At 44.3% G+C, this 22,745-nt stretch overlaps 1 protein-coding gene across 3 annotated transcripts in view; it reads right to left on the bottom strand.

Annotated features, from left to right (window-relative positions):
• The window catches only part of fli1 (Fli-1 proto-oncogene, ETS transcription factor), a 69,584-nt gene that overhangs the window by 31,948 nt on the left and 14,891 nt on the right, over positions 1-22,745 (bottom strand). For 2 of the 3 annotated variants that reach the window (XM_078426670.1, XM_078426668.1), the window contains exon 5: positions 10,343-10,411. The exons of the other annotated variant lie outside the window; for it this stretch is intronic. In XM_078426670.1, coding sequence (XP_078282796.1) covers positions 10,343-10,411 — 69 coding nt within the window. The remainder of the gene's footprint in view (positions 1-10,342; positions 10,412-22,745) is intronic. 3 annotated transcript variants of the gene reach the window in all.

Below are 22,745 nucleotides of genomic sequence, written 5' to 3'. Positions count from 1 at the left end.
TCCCCCCTCTCCCTCTCTCCCCTCTCCCCCCTCTCCCTCCTCCTCCCTCCCTCTCTCTTCCACTCCCCTTTCCCCCTTCCCTTCCCCCCCTCTTCCTCTCCCCCCTCTTCCTCTCCCCCTCTTCCTCTCCCCCTCTTCCTCTCCCCTCTTCCTCTCCTCTCCTCTCCCTCTCTCCCCCCCTCCCTCCCTCCCTCTCTCCCCCCCTCCCTCCCTCCCTCTCTCTCCCCCCCTCCCTCCCTCTCGTTCTGCTCCCCTCTCATCTCCTGAACTCGGGAACTGGAAGCACAAGCACGCTCTCCTGTTAATTAAAGAGACAATGAGATCTCTCTCTCTCCCCCCTCCCTCCCTCTCCCTCTCTGTGTGTCGATGAGGAGTAGTGATGCCGGTAGCTGTGCCTTTGTGCTCCGCACCACCTGTCCCTCCGTCACCCACTCGCGTCCCCGATCCACTGTTTGCCCAGCCGCCCCTTAAACACATAACACGCCGCAGGTTTAAAGAAAGTCTCATTATAGCCACCGACCGGTGGCCTTTTGTCCGAGTAATGCATCCTTTCTTTTCGGATTCAGGTGGAGGCGCGGGGCTGGTGAATAGCGGGGAGTGGAGTGTGTGTGTGAGTGCAGTGTGTGTGTGGAGTGTGTATGGAGTGTGTGTGTGGAGTATGTATGGAGTGTGTGTGTGGAGTGTGTGAGTGGAGTGTGTGTGATTGGAGTGTGTGTACATTGTGTTTGAGGCTACAATGGACGCACCTGCAGCGACGGTGGAGCCGGGTCGCCCACCCTCCCCTTCACTGTCCGCTCCTTGTCCACATTATCCAAATCACACTGAGAACAATGACCTTCGGCAGGGGAGATACAGACCCTTCGGCCCACCGAGTCCATCCTAAGCATCAACCCCCCTATTTGCACCAATCCTACATTAGAGTCATAGAGTCACATAGTGTGGAAAGAAACATTTCCGACAGCTTGCCCACGCAGACCAACATGTCTCCACCTGAAACTAAAGGTTTGATATCAACCCCCTGAAGCAGCAGCAGAGCTTGTCTTTTGCCACAGTTGTTTGTCCCTAAAGATCCTCATTTTCATAGAGTCATACACCCTGAATAATAATAATAATAATAATAATAATAATAATAATAATAATAATAATAATAATAATAATAATAATAATAATAATAATAATAATAATAATAATAATAATAATAATCATTATTATTATTATTATTATTATTATTATTATTATTATTATTATTATTATTATTATTATTATTATTATTATTATTATTATTATTATTATTATTATTATTATTATTATTATTATTAATAACTTTGTTTGTTTAGCACTTTTCATACAATTGAATGCAACCCAAAGTGCTTTGCACATAAACACAGGTCTACACAAAAATGCAATTTAAAACAGTAAGGACATAGACAGTTAATAACATAAAAAGCACAGATTTATATGAAAGTATAAAATAAAAAATAAAATATTGAGAGTGTAAAAGGACAAAAACGAAAACTCTGAGGTCAAATACAGAGTCCCATATGCTATATGAGCACACAAGCTGCTGAAGGGATATACAAGAGAATAAAGGTTACTCGGAGATTTACAGTGTGAAAATAGGACTTTCAGCCCAACTTGTCCACACCGGCCAACATGTGCCATCCACACTAGTCCCGCCTGCCTGCGTTTGGCCCATATCCCTCCAAACCTGTCCTATCCGTGTACCTTGTCTGAATGTTTCTGAAACATTGTAATAGTGCCTTCCTCAACTGCCTCCTCTGGCAACTTGTTACATCCACACACCACCCTTTGTGTGAAAAAGTTACCCTTCGGGATCCTGTTAAGTCTTCCCCCCCCCCCCCGTCACCTTAAACCTATGATTCTTGATTCCCCTACTCTCGGCAAGAGACTCCGTGCGTCTACCCAGTTTATTCCCCTCGTGATTCTGTTCATTTTCAAGTTGACATTTTCTAAAAATAGCTATACAATTAGTCCCATTCCCCTCAATATTTCCCCATAGCTTTTTCAAATCCACAAGGACTCCTTCAGGTACCATGAAATGTTCTGTGACTTTCAGAGATCTACACAGCAGCATTCTATTCTGTAGCTGCAGCAGGCAATGTAATCTGCTTCACACAGCAGAGCATCTTGATGTAGAAATGCATTTTTGCTTTAACTGTGTTGACAATATGACTCACTGTTTCTTTTTCTAATGCCCAACCGATGAAGGCAAGCAAACCACAAGTCTTCTTCACTGCTCCATCTACATGTGTAGTTATGTTCAGGGAGTAATGGACTGAAACCCTTAGATCCCTCTCTACATTTAACGCTGTTCAATGTCTTGCCAATAACTGTATACTTTCCCCCTTTACTTTGACTTTCCAAAGTACAACACCTCACACTTATCCAGATACAGTTCCATTTGCTATTTCTCCTAATTCCTCCTAATCTGAGGAAAGACATTCTTGCCATAGAGGGAGTACAGAGAAGGTTCACCAGATTGATTCCTGGGATGGCAGGACTTTCATATGAAGAAAGACTGGATAGACTCGGCTTGTACTCACTGGAATTTAGAAGATTGAGGGGGGATCTTATAGAAACTTACAAAATTCTTATGGGGTTGGACAGGCTAGATGCAGGAAGATTGTTCCCGATGTTGGGGAAGTCCAGAACAAGGGGTCACAGTTTAAGGATAAGGGGGAAGTCTTTTAGGACCGAGATGAGAACGCTTTTTTTCACACAGAGTGGTGAATCTGTGGAATTCTCTGCCACAGAAGGTAGTTGAGGCCAGTTCATTGGCTATATTTAAGAGGGAGTTAGATGTGGCCCTTGTGGCTAAAGGGATCAGGGGGTATGGAGAGAAGGCAGGTACAGGATACTGAGTTGGATGATCAGCCATGATCATATTGAATGGCAGTGCAGGCTCGAAGGGCCGAATGGCCTACTCCTGCACCTATTTTCTATGTTTCTATGTTTCTCCACCCATTGCTATTTGAAATGGAATGGAACTTTGTATTTTGTACATGTCTTTGCAGTCAGTTCTTTCAGTTTCTTGGAACCTATAGAGGCAGCAAAAATATTTAAGGGTCCTTAATATATGGAATCATTATTTTAGAAACTCAAGGAGATTTAAAAAAAAATTAAAAATGAGTGTTAAATATTATCTGAGTGAGGCATTCAGGAAAGGAAGGAGAACTATGGGGAAGAAAAGACACAAAAAGGTGGAGTAACCCAACGGGACAGACAGCATCTCTGGAGAAAAGGAATAGGTGACCTTTTGGGTCAAGAGCCTTCTTCAGACTGAGAGTCAGGGAAAAGGAAAACGTGAGATATAGACAGTGATGTGGAGAGATATAGAACAAATGAATGAAAGATATGCATAAAAGTAACAATAATAAAGGAAGCAGGCCATTGTTAGCTGTGGGCTTGGTAAAAATAAGTTACAGACAATGAGACTCAACAAGACGATTTTGAAGCTGATACGACCTGGGTGGGGTAGGGATGGAGAGAGAGGGGATGCAAGGGCTACGTGAAGTTAGAGATATCAAGATCATACTGCTGAGTTGTAAGCTGCCCAAGCGAAATATGAGATGCTTTTCCTACAATTTGGCCTCACTCTGACAATGGAGGAGGCCGAGGACTAAAGGTCAGTGTGGGAATGGGAAGCGAAGTTAAAGTGTTTGGCAACCGGGAGACCAGGCGGACTGAGCGAAGGTGCAACCGGGAGACCAGGTAGGTCCAAGCGTACTGAGCAAAGGTGTGAACCTAATTAGTAAGGTTGCCAAAGCTGAAAGGATGGGATGATTGAGGAACAGAAAACTAAGTTTGGAGAGAGAGTGAGGAACATAAATCAGATGTGTGGATTCCAAAGCATAGCACAAGAGCACAACATTATTCTCAAGAGTCGAGAGAGTCAAGTGTTAAATTATGATATGTAATGCCAATGGAACAATTAAATTCTTACTTGCAGCAGCTTAACAGGCCTGTAAACACAATAAACACAGATAATATATAACAAGCAAAACTTCAGTTGTATTAATTCGGATTTTAATAAATAATAGTACACATCAATGACTGAAGGAGTGGGTGACGGTTCAGACTTCAGTCTGAAGAAGGGTCTCGACCTGAAACGTCACGCATTCCTTTTATCCAGAGATGCCGCCAGTCCCGCTGAGTTACTCCAGCATTTTGTGTCTAATTTCGGTGTAAACCAGCATTGCAGTTCCTTCCTACACATCAGTGACTGGTCTGGGTGTGAACCGTGGGACTGACCAAAAAAAACTCAAAGATTCGATCTTGATTTTTCAATTGCAGGTAAAGAGCAAATTGAATATCGTTCAAGCTGGGACTCGTGACAGGGCGTTTGGAAATGCAAATTCATCACGAGAGAGCTTCAGAGAGAGAAAATATTAACTTTTTTTCAAAATTCACGTCTCAAACATAAAATGGCCAGTGAGCTTAGCGGCAGGAGAAGAGGCATTTTTAAAAAAGAAAATCGCCAATGACTATGACTGGATCTTGTCGTGATGGAGTTTGTGTAGATTGAACAAACAGGAAGAGTAGTTGGGTGAGATAGGACGAGTGTGAGTTAGCTCAGAGCCCCAGCCTTGCAGTTAATCTTTTATTAGAAGTAGCAAGTCGCCAGATGATAGTCACATTTGCCTACACTGAAATAAATGTGGGTATTTTTAAATAGAAGCAAGATAGAGATGTGTACTATAATTAAAATTCACTCAGTAGTCCACCAGGTGATTTCCTTAATACATCCATTGATCCTTTAATTTAAGAAGATAACTGCAGATGCTGGTACAAATCGATTTATTCACAAAATGCTGGAGTAACTCAGCAGGTCAGGCAGCATCTCGGGAGACCCGAAACGTCACCCATTCCTTCTCTCCCGAGATGCTGCCAGACCTGCTGAGTTACTCCAACATTTTGTGAATAAATCGATCCTTTAATTTAATTTGTTTATCAAATGTTAATATGATGCTCCAGGGTTTCCAGGAGGAAGGTAATACAATCGGATATTGACCATGTATTGATACTGTCAATGAAGGTCAAATTTAATGCAGCACTTTAAAATCTTATATTCTGAATGGTGAAAAATAATGGAATGGAAAATAAGTCTCTGTGCTAATGTTCAAATGGCACGATAGATTTAGTCGGGTGCAGATGTAGGAATTACAGTCTGCTGGCTTTTGAGGTGTTAATGTAATGGGACAATCATGCAGCAGAATCACATAATGGCTGTGGTGTGGAAGGAAGTCTTATGGCCCCTGGAGTCCCTACTGTCTTTCTATGAGGACAATTCCACTCTGCGTTCTCTCACCATCCACCTGCAAACATTTTCCTTTCCATTGCTTCTCCACTTCACATTTGAATGCTCCTAGCTGCCAGCAAATGGTGACACAAGTGGATGGGTTCATGAAAAGGTGCTTCACTCACTTGCTTTCACAGGCAGGGGTATCAGTCTCTTCTGAAACCACTGGAAAAGCATTGCAGATCCATACAATTCACAGTGTTGAAAGAAACCCTCAGGCCACTTTTGGTTCTTTTCTTGCCATTCAGTTTCCTTCCCTGCTCTCGCTTCTTGATTCTTTTGTGGTCAGAACAGTTGCCACTGACTGGAACACAAAGAACTCAGAACCCAAGTCGTACCAGCTTCAAAGTCGTATTGTTGAGTCTCATTGTCTGTAACTCATTTTCACCTCAGCCTCCAGCACTCCAGTGAGAGCCAATCTCACCCTATCCATGTAACTAGAGCCCTCCATTCCAGGCAACATCCCAGTACCCACTCTTTGTAACGTTACCACAGTGTGGCGACCAGAACCAAGCACAACATTCCTAGTGTGGCCGAACTAAAGTTTTGTCCAATTGCAATATGATGTCCCATATTTGATACTGAATACCCCAGCCTATGAAAAACAAGCAATCGAAGCATCTTTTCATGATCCCATCAACCTGTGTCAACATTTTTTGGGAACTTAACATCCAAGATGTTAACATCCAAGAGAAGGAACTTTTTCAGTTCCCAGAGAGTTGTGAATTTGTGGAATTCTCTGTCACAGAGGGCAGTGGAGGCCAAATCACTGGATGAATTTAAGAGAGAGTTAGATAGAGCTCTGGGGGTTAGTGAAATCAAAGGATATGGGGAGAAGTTGGGCACGGGATATTGATTGTGGATGATCAGCCATGAACACAATGAATGGCGGTGCTGGCACGAAGGGCGAATGGCCTCCTCCTGTACTGATTTTCTATGTTTCTATGTTTCTAAGTGCTTCTCACAGCGATCTGTAAGTGCTTTTTGCAACAATGTAGCACCCTAAGTCCATCGCTAAGTGTTTTTCGGTAAGTGCTTTTCGCCGGCACGACAGGGGGGGGGGCTGGTAGGGAAAGGGGGGTGGGGGAGAGTAACGGTGGGGGCCCCAGTACACTGCTTTGCCCGGGATTTTCTAATGAATTTTGTAATGAATTTCTGGGTCATCTAATATTGGCTGGACAGATAGGAGAAATGGCAGGAACCTTAGAAGTATACCCAGGGCTGTTTTTACAGCATTTACAGGCCAAGTGTAACCCTACATTTAATGATGTTGATTTATTCCAGTCACTCTGGGCTGTGGAAAATAATCGGCCTACATAAATTATAAGAAAATAACTGCAGATGCTGGTACAAATCGAAGGTATTTATTCACAAAATGCTGGAGTAACTCAGCAGGTCAGGCAGCATCTCGGGAGAGAAGGAATGGGTGACGTTTCGGGTCGAGACCCTTCTTCAGGCCTACATAAATGAATCGGTTTATAAAGGGCCTGTCCCACTTAAGCGATTTTAAGGCGACTGCCGGCGACTAGGCTGTCACCGAACGTTTGCCGGGGTGTCGCGGGCATGATCATGAGGAGTCTTCAATGGATCGTAACGGATCTCGGGGCGTCACGGAAAAATGTTCCAGATATAAATTTCTCGGCGACAGCTGGCTTGTCGCCAGGTATCGTAGCTTATTGCGGGCGCTGTCTGTCGCACGCTGTCCCCAGGTTTGCCAGGTTGTCGCAGATGCATTTAGAAGCACGTAATATTAAATTAAGAAAAGGCATTTGAAGATAGCAGAAGATAGTTTTGTTTAACCAATTTATTTACCGTCAGGACATTTGACAGGTAGATTGGAGGCGACAGTTTGACGGTCAGGTGAGCGTGGGAATTTTGCGATGTTTCCGAAGACGGTGCAATCTCTTAGCCAGGTGCTAGTTTCACAAAAAAAGTAACGTATCGACCTGACTCGGCATTGTCGTGGTCATTGTCGTGGTCATTGTCGTGGTCATTGTCGTGGTCATTGTCGTGGTCATTGTCGTGGTCATTGTCGTGGTCATTGTCGTGCGGTAAATGAAAATGTTGGCGATCTGCTATGACTTTGACAGTCGCCGGCAGTCGCCTTAAAACTCGCGTAACTGGGACAGGCCCTTAAGTCAATGGAGCAGAATTAGGCCATTCGGCCCATCGAGTCTACACCATTCAATATTGGCTGATCTACCTTTCCCTTTCAATCCCATTGTTCTGCCTTCTCTATATAACCTCTCACACCTTACTAATCAAGAACATGTCAAAAATACTTAAAGATTTGGCTTCCACAACCACCTGTGGCAATGAATTCTACAGATACACTGACTAAAGAAATTCCTCCTCATCTCCTTTCTGAAAGTACGTCCCTTTTATTGTGAGGCTGTTCCCTCTGGTCCTAGACACTCCCACTGGTGGAAACATCCTCTCCACATCCACTGTAACCAGCCACTTTCACTGTTCGGTAAGTTTCAATGAGGTCCCCTCCTCATCCTTTTAAACTCCAGCGAGTACAGGCCCAGAGCCGTCAAACGCTCATCATTGGTGAACCCAATCATCCTCAGGATCATTCTCGTGTTGGCTTCTTTACTTTTCTTTAATCGTGGGCAATCGCAATAGCAGGTAACTCAACCTGCCGTCTCCACATGTTCCCCCAGGGAACTTCCTGTGCTACACAAAATACGTCCCCACTACAAATATTGCAGGTAGGAATTAAAATTAATGCAGGGCATGGAGGACTTATCAAAATATTATACAATAATAATAATATAATTAGTAGTCATATAATCATATCATATCATATATATACAGCCGGAAACAGGCCTTTTCGGCCCACCAAGTCCGTGCCGCCCAGCGATCCCCGCACATTAACACTATCCTACACCCACTAGGGACAATTTTTACATTTACCCAGTCAATTAACCTACATACCTACATATAATAATAACTATAGCAATACAAATTCTATAGCATTATTATAAACCTTACAAAAGTAAAAGGAATACAATAAGAAAAGACTACACAAGTATTATGACGAGCAGAATTAGTGTATGATCGGTACATGGATACACCTGCTCTCTAAACACATATTGTAGTTCAAAATATTAACAAACAATGAGAAGGATGAATGGACTGCAGAATAAATATGTGGGAGACAGGTAAGTAGATACCTGACTGACTCATACACACAGCTGAAAGGCATTATGATTTATAGATAAGAGCTAGAATGCTCAAGAACCAAAGGACATCGGTTTAAGGTGAGGGGGGAAGATTTAATATGAACCTATTTTCACGCAAAGGATGGTCAGTGTATGGAACGAGCTGCCAGAGGGGGTAGATAATGCAGGGACTATCGCAACGTTGAAGAAACATTTAGATAGGTACATGGATAGGACAGATTTGGAGGGATATCGGACTCCAAATGCAGGCAGGTGGGACTAGTGTAGAAACTGTCCCTGAATCTGGAATTATGTCTACATTCAAGCTTTTATTCAATAAAGCAACTAATGCCATGTTTAATAGTAAAGAGCAAAGATTTAATAGGAAGCTAAGTGGCAACTTTTTCACTGAGTGTGGTGGGTATACGGAATGATCTGCCAAGGCAGAAGATACAACAACAGTTAAAAGACATTTGGACAGGTATATAGAAAAGGTTTAGAGGGATATGGACCAAAAGTGGCCAGGAGGGACAAGTGTAGTTGGAGCAACTTGGTTGGCATGGGCAAGCTGGGCCGGAAAGCCTGCTTCTGTGCTGTATGACTCTATCACTCTGTGTAGCACGAATAGAAATATCTCATCTGATGTTTTCGTAAAATGCAGATTGCATTTTTACACCAGGAATGTGAGAGAGGACGGGTACAACGTGGGAGATTTCATGACTCTGAGTATTTAAGAGAGAGAGAGGGAAAGTAAAGGTTTGGTTGATTCATTCCTGGGATGTGGCTACCTCTGGAAATATTGACATTTTTTGTCCAACTGCAATTATTTTCCTACTGCAGTCTAACTCTGATCCAGTAGTGCCACCAGAACAATGGTCCTTTAAGGCCAAGTTAAGACTTTTCAATTTTAAGAAATTTGGAACTCAAAGGTTATAAGATGGTGTCAGAAATGTGGTGACCATTGTGTACTGCCTCGGCATAATTACTACTCGTACTGGTGTATAATTGTGCTTATATATAGCAATATTACACTGACGTATGCAAAATCTATACCTAGGTACCTCTGTGACAATAAACCATATTAAACCATTAAGAATTTCATGACAAGAATGTGTTCTTGTTGCAGCGGCTACTGGAAAGTTGTTTTACATGATGCCCGTGTATAACACGGTCATTGCAAATTGGCTACAGTATAGGGCGGCATGGTAGCGCAGCGGTAGAGTTGCTGCTTTACAGCGAATGCAGCACCGGAGACTCAGGTTCGATCCTGACTACGGGTGCTGCACTGTAAGGAGTTTGTACGTTCTCCCCGTGACCTGCGTGGGTTTACTCCGAGATCTTCGGTTTCCTCCCACACTCCAAAGACGTACAGGTATGTAGGTTAATTGGCTGGGTAAATGTAAAAATTGTCCCTAGTGGGTGTAGGATAGTGTTAATGTACGGGGATCACTGGGCGGCACGGACTTGGAGGGCCGAAAAGGCCTGTTTCCGGCTGTATGTATATGATGATGATGATGATGTTGTCTAGGAACCATCAAATTTTGATTCTAAAGGAAATACGAAGCAGGCATTTTCTATAAATGAAAATTTATCTGTCAGATCAATTTTCGTGCATGAGCAAAAAGTTGAGAAACGATCCGGGGAATTGTACCAAGTGCAGTCACTGCAGAACGGAAAAAAACTTGTGCTGAATCTGTGAACTGAATTTTCATTAATTGAGTTCTGTTTCAAAAGCCTGACCGTTGGAGATTAATAACACACCATCTCCTCTTCAAATGAGACTGTGTTAACCTTAAAACCAAAAATGCACTGGAAATCACCTTTAAAAATCATGGACTAAAGGAATGGAACTCACCTTCTTTGGCTGGGAGACGGGGGGACGGGTCAGAATGAGATGACGTGGAATAGCTGAGTGGAGAACTACCTGCGGAAGGAGATGGACCAGTTAATTGATGAGTCGACAAACATCCAACCTAAGTACAAGTTCATCACAACAACTTTCTGTACATTTCCAATAGACAATAGACAATAGGTGCAGGAGGAGGCCACTCGACCCTTCGAGCCAGCACCGCCATTCAATGTGATCATGGCTGATCATTCTCAATCAGTACCCCATTCCTGCCTGCTCCCATACCCCCTGACTCTGCTATCCTTAAGAGCTCTATCTAGCTCTCTCTTGAAAGCATCCAACGAACTGGCCTCCACTGCCTTCTGAGGCAGAGAATTCCACACCTTCACCACTCTCTGACTGAAAAAGTTCTTCCTCATCTCCATTCTAAATGGCCTACCCCTTATTCTTAAACTGTGGCCCCTTGGTCTGGAATCCCCCAACATTGGGAACATGTTTCCTGCCTCTAATGTGTCCAATCCCCTAATTATCTTATATGTTTCAATAAGATCCCCCCTCATCCTTCTAAATCCCAGTGTATACAAGCCTAATTGCTCCAGCCTTGCAACATACGACAGTCCCGCCATTCCAGGAATTAACCTAGTGAACCTACGCTGCACGCCCTCAATAGCAAGAATATCCTTCCTCAAATTTGGAGACCAAAACTGCACACAGTACTCCAGGTGCGGTCTCACCAGGGCCCGGTACAACTGTAGAAGGACCTCTTTGCTCCTATACTCAACTCCTCTTGTTATGAAGGCCAACATTCCATTGGCTTTCTTCACTGCCTGCTGTACCTGCATGCTTCCTTTCAGTGACTGATGCACTAGGACACCCAAATCTCGTTGAACATCCCCACTTCCTAACTTGACACCATTCAGATAATAATCTGCCTTTCTAGTCTTACTTCCAAAGTGAATAACCTCACACTTATCTACATTAAACTGCATCTGCCATGTATCCGCCCACTCACACAACCTGTCCAAGTCACCCTGCAGCCTTATTGCATCTTCCTCACAATTCACACTACCCCCCAGCTTAGTATCATCTGCAAATTTGCTAATGGTACCTTTAATCCCTTCATCTAAGTCATTAATGTATATCGTAAATAGCTGGGGTCCCAGCACCGAACCTTGCGGTACCCCACTGGTCACTGCCTGCCATTCCGAAAGGGACCCATTTATCCCCACTCTTTGCTTTCTGTCTGTCAACCAATTTTCTATCCATGTCAGTACCCTACCCCCAATACCATGTCTCTAATTTTGCCCACTAATCTCCTATGTGGGACCTTGTCGAAGGCTTTCTGAAAGTCGAGGTACACCACATCCACTGACTCTCCCCTGTCAATTTTCCTAGTTACATCCTCAAAAAATTCCAGTAGATTTGTCAAGCATGATTTCCCCTTCGTAAATCCATGCTGACTCGGAATGATCCTGTTACTGCTATCCAAATGCTCAGCAATTTCGTCTTTTATAATTGACTCCAGCATCTTCCCCACCACTGATGTCAGACTAACTGGTCTATAATTACCCGTTTTCTCTCTCCCTCCCTTTCTTAAAAAGTGGGATAACATTTGCTATCCTCCAATCCACAGGAACTGACCATCAGGCCCTGGGGATTTATCAGCCTTCAGTCCCATCAGTGTACCCAAAACCATTTCCTGCCTAATGTGGATTTCCTTCAGTTCCTCCATCACCCTAGGTTCTCCGGCCCCTAGAACATTTGGGAGATTGCGTGTATCTTCCTCAGTGAAGACAGATCCAAAGTACCTCATCTTTTCTCCCCGTATTGCCTTTTTAGTTAACTTTTGTTGCTCTTTAAAAGAGTCCCAATCCTCTGTCTTCCCACTCTTCTTTGCTATGTTATACTTCCTCTCCTTAATTTATATGCTGTCCCTGACTTCCCTCGTCAGCCACAGGTGTCTCTTACTCCCCTTAGAGTCTTTCCGCCTCTTTGGGATAAATTGATCCTGCAACCTCTGCATTATTCCCAGGAATACCTGCCATTGCTGTTCTACCGTCTTCCCTGCTAGGGCCTCCTTCCAGTCAATTTTGGCCAGCTCCTGCCTCATGCCTCTGTAATCCCCTTTGCTATACTGTAATACTGACACTTCCGATTTTCCCTTCTGCCTTTCCATTTGCAGAGTAAAACTTATCATGTTGTGATCACTGCCTCTTAATGGCTCTTTTACCTCTAGTCCCCTTATCAGATCAGGATCATTACACAACACTAAATCCAGAATTGCCTTCTCCCTGGTAGGCTCCAGTACAAGCTGTTCTAAGAATCCATCTCGAAGGCACTCTACAAACTCTCTTTCCTGGGGTCCATTTCCAACCTGATTTTCCCAGTCTACCTGCATGTTGAAATCTCCCATAACCACCGTAGCATTACATTTGTGACACGCCAATTTTATCTCCTGATTCAACTTGCACCCTATGTCGAGGCTACTGTTTGGGGGCCTATAGATAACTCCCATTAGGGTCTTTTTACCCTTACAATTCCTAATTTCTATCCATACTGATTCAACATCTCCTGATTCTATGTCACCCCTTGCAAGGGAATGAATATCATTCCTTACCAGCAGAGCAACCCCACCCCCTCTACCCACCTGTCTGTCTTTTCTATACGTTGTGTACCCCTGAATATTCAGTTCCCAGCCTGCCTTTTGAATATTACACACACACACACACTTCTCTTTGGTGAGAGATGATACTGTAGTAATGAATGAGGTGAGGATTTAACACAAGCTGATCCAGATCAGAACAGGTCAATGCAGAAAAAGTCAGTGCTTCAACAGATGGCAAAGTATAATTGTTTCACTTTCTTCAAAATGGCATAAATACTCAAATTAAAATTACATAGATATAGAACATCGAACAGTACAAAGCGCTGGAGTAACTCAGCGAGTCAGCCGGCATTCCTGGAGGACATAGATGGGTGATATTTTGGGTCGGGAGCCTTCTTCAGAGTTGGAGGACGAAACATCAACCAATCCATGTATTCCTGGGGTGCTGCCTGACCCACTGAGTTACTCCAGCACATTGTGTCCTTCTTCGTAGACTGGCATCTGCAGTTCCTAGTCTCTACATAGAACAGTACAAGACAAGAACAGACAGAGAGTTAAGACTCCACCATTCTAGAAGGCAAGAGCATAGGAAGTAGGATTCCAGCAAGGTGTTTGGGCTCAAGCCTGCTTCAATACCATCTTGGCCTCAACGCCACAATCCAGCCTATTCCTCATGCTCTCTGACTTTCCTCTGCAGGGAGTCCTTAGATTACAAAAGGAATCTGTACTTAAACTGTTTGTAACCTAAACTGGTTGCAAGATGGAATTGAACAAAGGCAGTGTATGGGACAGGACCATAGAAGCAGAGGTGATGGGGGAGCGAGTTGGAATGGGACACCGGCCTCACTAACAGCGAGTTTCTTTCGTTTTAAACTGAAAAAGGGTCTCGACCCGAAACGTCACCCATTCCTGCTCTCCAGAGATACTACCTGACCCGTTCATTCAATCATGGCTGATCTATCTTTCCTTCTCAACCCCATTCTCCTGCCTACTCTTCATAACCCCTGACACCCGTACAAATCAACGATCCATCTATCTCTGCCTTAAAAATATCCATTGACTCTCCCACTAGTGGAAACATCCTCTCCACATCCACTCTATCCAGGCCTCTCAGTATTCTGTAAGTTTCAATGAGGTCCCCCCTCATTCTTCTAAACTCCAGCGAGTACTGGCCCAGTACCGACAAATGCTCATCATAGGTTAACCCGCTCATTCCTGGGATCATTCTTGTGAAACTCTGGATCATCTCCAAAGCCAGCACATCCTTCCTCAGATATGGGGCTCAAATTTGCTCTCAATACTCCAAATGCAGTCTGACCAGCGTCTTATAGAGCCTCGGCATTACATTCTTGTTTTTGTACACTAGTCCTCTCTAAATAAATGCTAGCATTGTATTTGCCTTCCTTAGTACCAGTTCGACTTGCAAATTAGCCTTTTGGGAATCCTGCACCAGCACTCCCAAGTTCCTTTGCACTTCCGATTTCTGGATTCTCACCCCATTTAGAAAATAGTCTACGCCTTTATTCCTGCTACCAAAATGCATGACTTCACGCTTTGCTACGCTGTATTCCAGCTGCCACTTCTCTGCCCACTCTCCCAACCTGTCCAAGTCTTTCTGCAGAGTTCCTGCTTTGTCCACACTACCTGCCCCTCCACCTATCTTCGCATCATCTGCAAACTTGGCCACAATGCCTTCAATCCCCTCGACCAAATCATTGATATACAACGTGAGGAGCGGCGGCCCCAGCACCGAGCCCTGCGGAACTCCGCTAGTCACTGGCAGCCAACCAGCAAAAGCCCCCTTTATTGCCACTCTTTGTCTTCTGCCATCCAGCCTGCCTGCTATCCATGCCAGTATCTGCCCTCTGATACCATGGGCTCTCATCGTCTTTAGCAGCCTCACATGTGGCACCTTCTCGAAGGCTTTCTGAAAATCTAGGTAAACAACATCCATTGACTCTCCTTTGTCTGTCCTGCTATGTATTTCTTCAAATAATTCATCAGCATGGAAACAGGCCCTTCAGCCCACCGAGTCTGCGATGACCAACGATCACCTATCTTACACACTAGGAACAATTTACAGAAGGCAATCAACCTAAAAACCCACACGTCTTTGGAGTGCAGGAGGAAAATAGAGCACCCGGAGAAAACCCATGCGATCACGGGGAGAACGTACAAACTCCGTACAGACAGCACCCGTAGTCGGGATGGAACCCGGGTCTCTGGCGCTGAATTTGCGGTAAGGCAGCAACCCTACCGCTGCGCCACTGTGGCATCCCACCATTTGCAATAATGGCTGACATACTGTTTGTTTTCCAGTGACTTGTTGTGCCTGCATGCTAATTTCCTGTGTTTCATATTCAAGGATACCGAGATCCATATGCACAAGAACATTCTTTCATCCTGCTTCATTTAAACAATATTCTGCTTTTCTGCACTTCTAGATAAAGAGATCTCCTCACAATTCACTGTGTTAAACTCGATGCTGAGGGCGAAGTCGTGCTACATATCGTTCCGCTAATTATTCTACCAATTGGCACCAATCAATGTTACATGCTCTTGTCCTCTGCTGATAGATGTAGGTTCTCCTCATCCAATCTATTTACACACCTCAATTTTTCTCGCCCTCAATTCATGTTACATAGAATATACAAGATAGAACTGGAACAGGCCTTTTGGCCCACAATGTCTATGATATTTCGGGTCTGGACCCTTCTTCAGACCTGGACCTACCCGAAATGTCACCCATCCTTTTTCTCCAGAGATGCTGCCTGACCACTAAGTTCCTCCAGTACTTTTTGTCTATCTCCTGTATCTTCCAGCATATGCAGTTCCTTTCTCCACCTACAAACCTGTACTTCTTGGGCATGTGGGAGGAGTGAAGTGTACAAACTCCACACAGACAGCACCCATAGTCAGGATCGAACCCGGGTCTCTGGCGCTGTAAGGCAGCAACTTTACCGCTGCGCCCCTTGAGACAGATGAGTGATTTTACCATTTCATCAATGTTGTTCATTATATGAAGTTTATTCAGGTTATGTGGCTACAGTAGAATTTTGGTTTTCATTCAGTTTTCTTCCAGACCAAATGAGAAGACATTAGTGTGACTAATCTCCTAAGAACCAGCAAACTGGCCGTCTCAGCAAGCAGAACCCTATTATGTGTAGTCTGTATCGGTGAACACCTTGCTGTCTTTCTTTATTCCCAATAGACCTTGGTAAATTGGGTAAATCTGATATCACATCAGATATATTACACTGGTGAATACATTGATCTATCACATCAGATTCCTGTACACTCTTCCAATGGTTCATCACTTCAAAGTTTACAGATGATGCGAAGATAGCTGGAGGGGCAGTTCGTGTCGAGAAAACAGGGACAATAGACAATAGACAATGGACAATAGGTGCAGGAGGAGGCCATTCGGCCCTTAGATGCCTTATCAAAGTAACATTTACTGTTTGTTCTTTCACAGCAAGAAAAATAATAAAGTTTTTAAAAACTCGATAGACTTAATAATTAAAATAAATAGTTTTACAATGTGATCGTGGCTGATCATTCTCAATCAGTACCCCGTTCCTGCCTTCTCCCCATACCCCCTGACTCCGCTATCCTCTGCAGAAAGACTTGGACAGGTTGGGAGAGTGGGCAGAGAAGTGGCAGATGGAATACAGCGTGGCAAAGCACGGAGTCATGCATTTTGGCAATAGGAATAAAGGCGTAGACTAATTTCTAAATGGGGAGAGTTTAATGGTTTAATGGTCAATCGTTCAATGGTGCTTTTATTGCCGCATGTGCAAAGTGCAAGCACACAGTGAAATTATTTTCTTACAAATGGTCCATAACTAAACGCATCCCTGATTAGCAAGTGCAGAGAAACAGTCCACTGGCACAAGAAGTGGCATGATTTGGCACCGTTTTCAAAGTCCAGTCCGCGCTCTGGTTGTTATGATGGTTGCCCAATCCAGGCGAGCCCCAGGCTGCACGACCTCCAGACATCGCCATACTTGGACGTCTGGGTCTACTACAGTGCCACCCCAAATGGTTTGATATGCAGGACCTTCATTGTTGAAATAAATCCATGTGAAACTGTTGGATTTTACAATGCTGAATTCACATAGTCAAGAGTGGTCTAAGATGTAGTTTGTATAATTTGCCTCATTTTTTGGGGGGATCCGAAGAATGTAACCAAACATAATGTGACTTTTTGCTTCTGGCAGTTGGTATTGGTTTAGTATTGTACACTATTGCCATGTGTACCAAGGTACACGAAAAATTCTACTGGCGTGCTGTGCAAAGTTTAGTTTGGAGTTTAGTGATGCAGTGCGGAACCGGCCCTTCAGCCCACCATGTCTGCGCCGACCAGCAATTGTCCCATGCCCCAGCACTATCCTACATGCCAGGGACAATTTACAATTGCGCTAATGCCAATTAACCTACAAAGCAGTACATCTTTTGAGTGTGGGAGGAAACCAGAGCACCTGGAGAAAATCCACTGGGTCACAGGGAGAACGTACTGACTCCGTATAGGCAGTTCACATGGTCCGGATCAAACCCGGGTCTCTGGTGCAGTAAGGCAGCAACTCTATTGTTACGCCACTGTGCCACCCCAGTTAAATCATATTATACATATAGCTGCGACTAAATGCTTATTTAAATGTAAACATTTTTTTTTTAGAGATACAGCGCAGAAACAGGCCATTCGGCCCACCGGGTCCGCGCCGCCCAGCGATCCCCGCACACTAACACTATCCGACACCCACTAGGGACCCAGGGGGTAAGGGGAGAAGGCAGAAATGGGGTACTGGTTGAGAATGATCAGCCATGATAACATTGAATGGCGTTGCTGGCTCGAAGGGCCGAATGGCCTCCTCCTGCACCTATTGTCTATTGTCTATTGTCTATAATTTTTACATTTGCCCAGCCAATTAACCTACAAACCTGTACATCTTTGGAGTGTGGGAGGAAACCGAAGATCTCGGAGAAAACCCAAAATAGTATTGTATTTCTACGATTCTACGAGGCTGCAAATCCCATCCAACCAATGCAACACCCATTGTTAAGAAGCTAAACAATCTGGTATTAACCCATGGTCAAAAATCATCCTGGCATGGTGGTCTGGAGATGTGGGACAGTGAGGAGAATTAGAAGGAGTGATAACTGGACCTGATCTGGAAAACCTGCATCTTCAGTCTGAAGAAGAGTCTTGACCCGAAACGTCACCTATTCCTTTTCTCCAGAGATGTTGCCTGACCCGCTGAGTTACTCCAGCATTTTGTGTCTACCTATGACATTAAAGGCCCAGAATGCAGCAATGCAAGAATGAGTATGCTTCACTCAGTAATTCAACACTAAGAATGGAATTTCCATTTGCTCTGACAGATTGTTTTAGGTTAGACACCCAGGAGGTTTGGGAAACAACTTTAGGTCATGGAGCTAAATTCTTTCTTGTTCATTATCCAAACAGTCAGACATCATCTCTGCAGGAAATGAATAGTCAACACTTCTGAAGCATCTCGACCCGAAACGTCTTCTATCCCTATTCTCCAGAGATGCTGCCTGGCCCGCTGAATTACTCCAGCACTTTGTGTGTTTTTTTGTAAACCAGCATCTGCAGTTCTTTGTGTCTCTATCAGTCAGACTTGCCCAGAAAGAGAGAGGATGAATTATACATCACAATGCTATTTGGGTCAAAATATGAAAGAAGGGTGACAAATAATGGGCATAATTGTTAACTTATGCATCACTCTCTCTTTATGTCATACAGTGATACAGTGTGGAAACAGGCCCTTCGGCCCAACTTGCCCACACCGGCCAACATGTCCCAATATGTCCACCTGCCCGCGTGTGGTCCATATCCCTCCAAACCTGTCCTATCGATGTACCTGTCTAACTGTTTCTTAAACATTGGGATAGTCCCAGCCTCAACTACCTCCTCGGGCAGCTTGTTCCATACACCCACCACCCTTTGCGTGAAAAAGTTACCCCTCAGATTCCAATTAAATCTTTTCCCCATCAACTTGAACCTATGTCCAACTTTCTACTTGTTCATTGCTCAGCATCAACCAGCTGTGAACAATTTCACACTTGTGGAGCCATCTGCAAATGTTGATGTGAGGTCAATTGATAGAAGTCTATAAAATTATGAGATTTATAAAATATAAATTGCCTTGTCTTTAACATTTTTGCTATTTTAACTTCACGCACCACAATGTCGGAATAAATCTCACCTAAAATAATCTGATCAGCAATCCAAACCTCAAATAGACACAAAATGCTGGAGTAACTCGACGGGACAGGCAGCATCGCTGGATAGAAGGAATGGGTGACGTTCCTATATACAACCCATACACTTTGCAGGTTATCCTTCCCAAGCACAAATAACGTGTGAAGTTATGTCGAACAAAACACTCAAAATGGGGTGAGTGAAACACAAAGTGCTGGAGTAGCTCAGCAGATCATGCAGCATCGATGGAGGGAATGGATAGGTGAGGTTTTAGAAACATAGAAACATAGAAAATAGGTGCAGGAGGAGGCCATTCAGCCCTTCGACCCAGCACCGCCATTCATTGTGATCATGGCTGATCATCCACAAACAGTAAACCTGTGCCCAACCTCTCCCCATATCCCTTGATTCCGCTAGCCCCTAGAGCTCTATCCAACTCTCTCTTAAATTCCACAAATTCACAACTCTCTGGGTGAAAAAGTTCCTTCTCACCTCAGTTTTAAATGGCCTCCCCTTTATTCTAAGACTGTGGCCCCTGGTTCTGGACTCGTCCAACATTGGGAACATTTTTCCTGCATCTAGCTTGTCCAGTCCTTTTATAATTTTATATGTCTCTATAAGATCCCCTCTCATCCTTCTAAACTCCAGTGAATACAAGCCTAGTCTTTTCAATCTTTTCTCATATGACAGTCCCGCCATCCCAGGGATCAATCTCGTGAACCTACGCTGCACTGCCTCAATTACAAGAATGTCCTTCCTCAAATTAGGAGACCAAAACTGTACACAATACTCCAGATGTGGTCTTACCAGGACCCTATACAACTGCAGAAGAACCTCTTTACTCCTATACTGAAATCCTCTCGTTATGAAGGCTAACATGCCATTAGCTTTCTTCACCGCCTGCTGTACCTGCACGCCAACTTTCAGTAACTGGTGTACAAGGAAACCCAGGTCTCGCTGCACTTCCCCCTTACCTAACCTGACACCATTGAGGTAATAATCTGCGGGCCAGGCAGCATCTGTGCAGGGATAGACACTAAATGCTGGAGTAACTCTGCGGGCCAGGCACAATGTCTGGAGAGAAGGAATGGGAGACGTTGCGGGTCCAGACCCTTCTTCAGACGTCACCCATTCCTTCTCTCCAGAGATGCTGCCTGTCCCGCTGAGTTACTCCAGCATTTTGTGTCTATCTTCGGATACACCAGCATCTGCAGTTCCTCTTCCACACAGCATCTGCGCAGGGAATGGGTAGGTGATGTTTTGGGATGGGATCCTTCTTTAGACTGACTCTTCAATCAACCTGAAGATAGGTCCTGACACAAAACAGATTGAGTGAGTGGGCAGATGCATGGCAGATGCAGTATAATATAGATAAATGTGAGGTTATCCACTTTGGCGGCAAAACAAGGAGGCAGATTATTCCCTCAATGGTGTCAGGGAGGAAACCGACGATCTCGGAGAAAACCCACGCAGTCACGGGGAGAACGTACAAACTCTGTACAGACAGCGCCCGTGGTCAGGATTGAACCCGGGTCTCTGGTGCTGCAAGCGCTGTAAGGCAGCAACTCTACCGCTGCGCCACCATGGCCTGTTAACCTACAAACCCACATATCTATGCGATGTTGGACGAAAAGGGAGCACCAGGTGAAAACAGTTACAGGAAGAACATGCAAACTCCACACAAGCAGCACCCGAGGTCAAGGTCATACCCGGGTCTCTGTGAAGCAGCAGCTCTACCCTCTGCACCACTCTGCCGCCCCTGTGGTTATTAGATTGTAAATGCTAGCTTTAAGTATCTAATGGAGTCTCTAGGAAATTGCACTGGCAATGATATGATGGAGGATTTTTTTTAAAGGTGGCACGGTGGCGCAGATGTGACCTATTGTCCAACCACGCCAGAGAGACCCGGGTTCAATCCTAACTATGGGCGCTGTCTGTACAGAGTTTGTACCTTCTCCCCATGACCTGCGTGGGTTTTCTCCGAGTTCTCCGGTTTCCTCCCACACTCCAAAGACGTACAGGTTTGCAGGTTAATTGGCTTGGTGTGAATGTATATTGTCCCTAATGTGTGTAGGGTAGTGTTAGTGTGTGGGGAGCGCTGGTCGGTGGGTCGAAGGGCTGTTTCCACGCTGTATCTCTAAGCTAAACTAATTTGAACGCGATAATGTAGATCTTTTTTACTACACTGCAATAGAAAGGGAAATGTAAAATAACAGGTGAGTGGTGAAAATATATGTATTTAGGTTGTAGGAAGAAAGTGCAGATGTCGGTTTAAACCAAAGATAGAAACAAAATGCTGGATTATCTCAGCAGCATTATTTCTTCTGGATAGAAGAAATAATTAAGTTGTTAGTCTTTATTAAGTACCAATAAATCAATAAATCTCTGGCCACGTGTACATAACAGCACAGGAGGCCTTTATGCTCATTGTAACCACTTTAGCACCAGCACCCCTTTCCTGATTACCCCTGCAACCCTACTTGAACTTTCCATTTCCAAAATACTTGTTTTATTTGTTGTTTTGTTTACTGAAAGTAACATCTTACTCAGAACTTTATAGCCTTGTCAGAAATACTTGCCACTATGCTACTCCTACAACTTAATAACTACGTAGCAGGCAAATGTGTGTCCTTGTCTTTGTGTCTATCATAAATTATTATATGTTTTAAACATGACTAATATATAAAGTGTGCTCCTTGTTGCAAAAAGTAATAAAGTTATGATGAAGTGAGAAAATCACACAATGTGGTTTAAGATTGTACCTGTGAGATTTGGAAATGGGCCAAAAACAGTACGTGAGTCACCAACGACAAAGGCATTCGGCATGCCAGAGGAGCAAATAAAGAGATGTACTGTGGGACATGTCCAGTTTCAAGTGAAAATATGGTCCATTACAAGAGTTGCCAGCAACTTATAGGGAATCGATACCTTTTGAGTTTGGTCTCCGTGCCGGAGAGAGGGAGAGAGGGTCTCACAGAACTCCCATCAGAGAGAGGAGGAGAACTCAGCAGACCGCATTTGGAGTATTGTGAACAATTTTAGGCCCCCATTCCCGAGGAAGGATATGCTGGCATTGGAGTGGGTCCAGAGGAGGGTATCGCGTCAAAGAGTGAAACAGTGTGGAAACCGGCCCAACTTGCCCACACCAGCCAACATGTTCCAGCTGCACTAGTCCCACCTGCTTGCATTTGGTCCGTATCCCTCCAAACCTGTCCTATCCATGAACCTGCCTAACCGTTCCTTAAACATTGGAATACTCAGTGTGGTTCTGACACCATTTCAGGAGAGCAGAAGAACAGAGGCGACCACACCTCACCTTGGAAACATCTCAGGTGGCCTGATATAGACTGGAGCTGTGACTCCATTCTGCTCACCCTTCACCTCTACCCACTGGGAGCACACCTTGCCTTTGGTGCAGAGAATAGTGTCTGAACTCATCAACGTCTATCTACAATGTGGAACAGTACAACTCAGGAACAGACCCTGGTGCAGCGGTAGAGTTGCTGCCTTACAGCAAAATGCAGCGCCAGAGACCCGGGTTCGATCCCGACTACGGGTGCTGTCTGTACGGAGATTGT

Source organism: Rhinoraja longicauda, chromosome 32 (genome assembly GCF_053455715.1).
Source record: "Rhinoraja longicauda isolate Sanriku21f chromosome 32, sRhiLon1.1, whole genome shotgun sequence".
NCBI classification, from domain to species: domain Eukaryota; kingdom Metazoa; phylum Chordata; class Chondrichthyes; order Rajiformes; family Arhynchobatidae; genus Rhinoraja; species Rhinoraja longicauda.
This window is presented reverse-complemented; position numbering and strand designations above follow the sequence as displayed.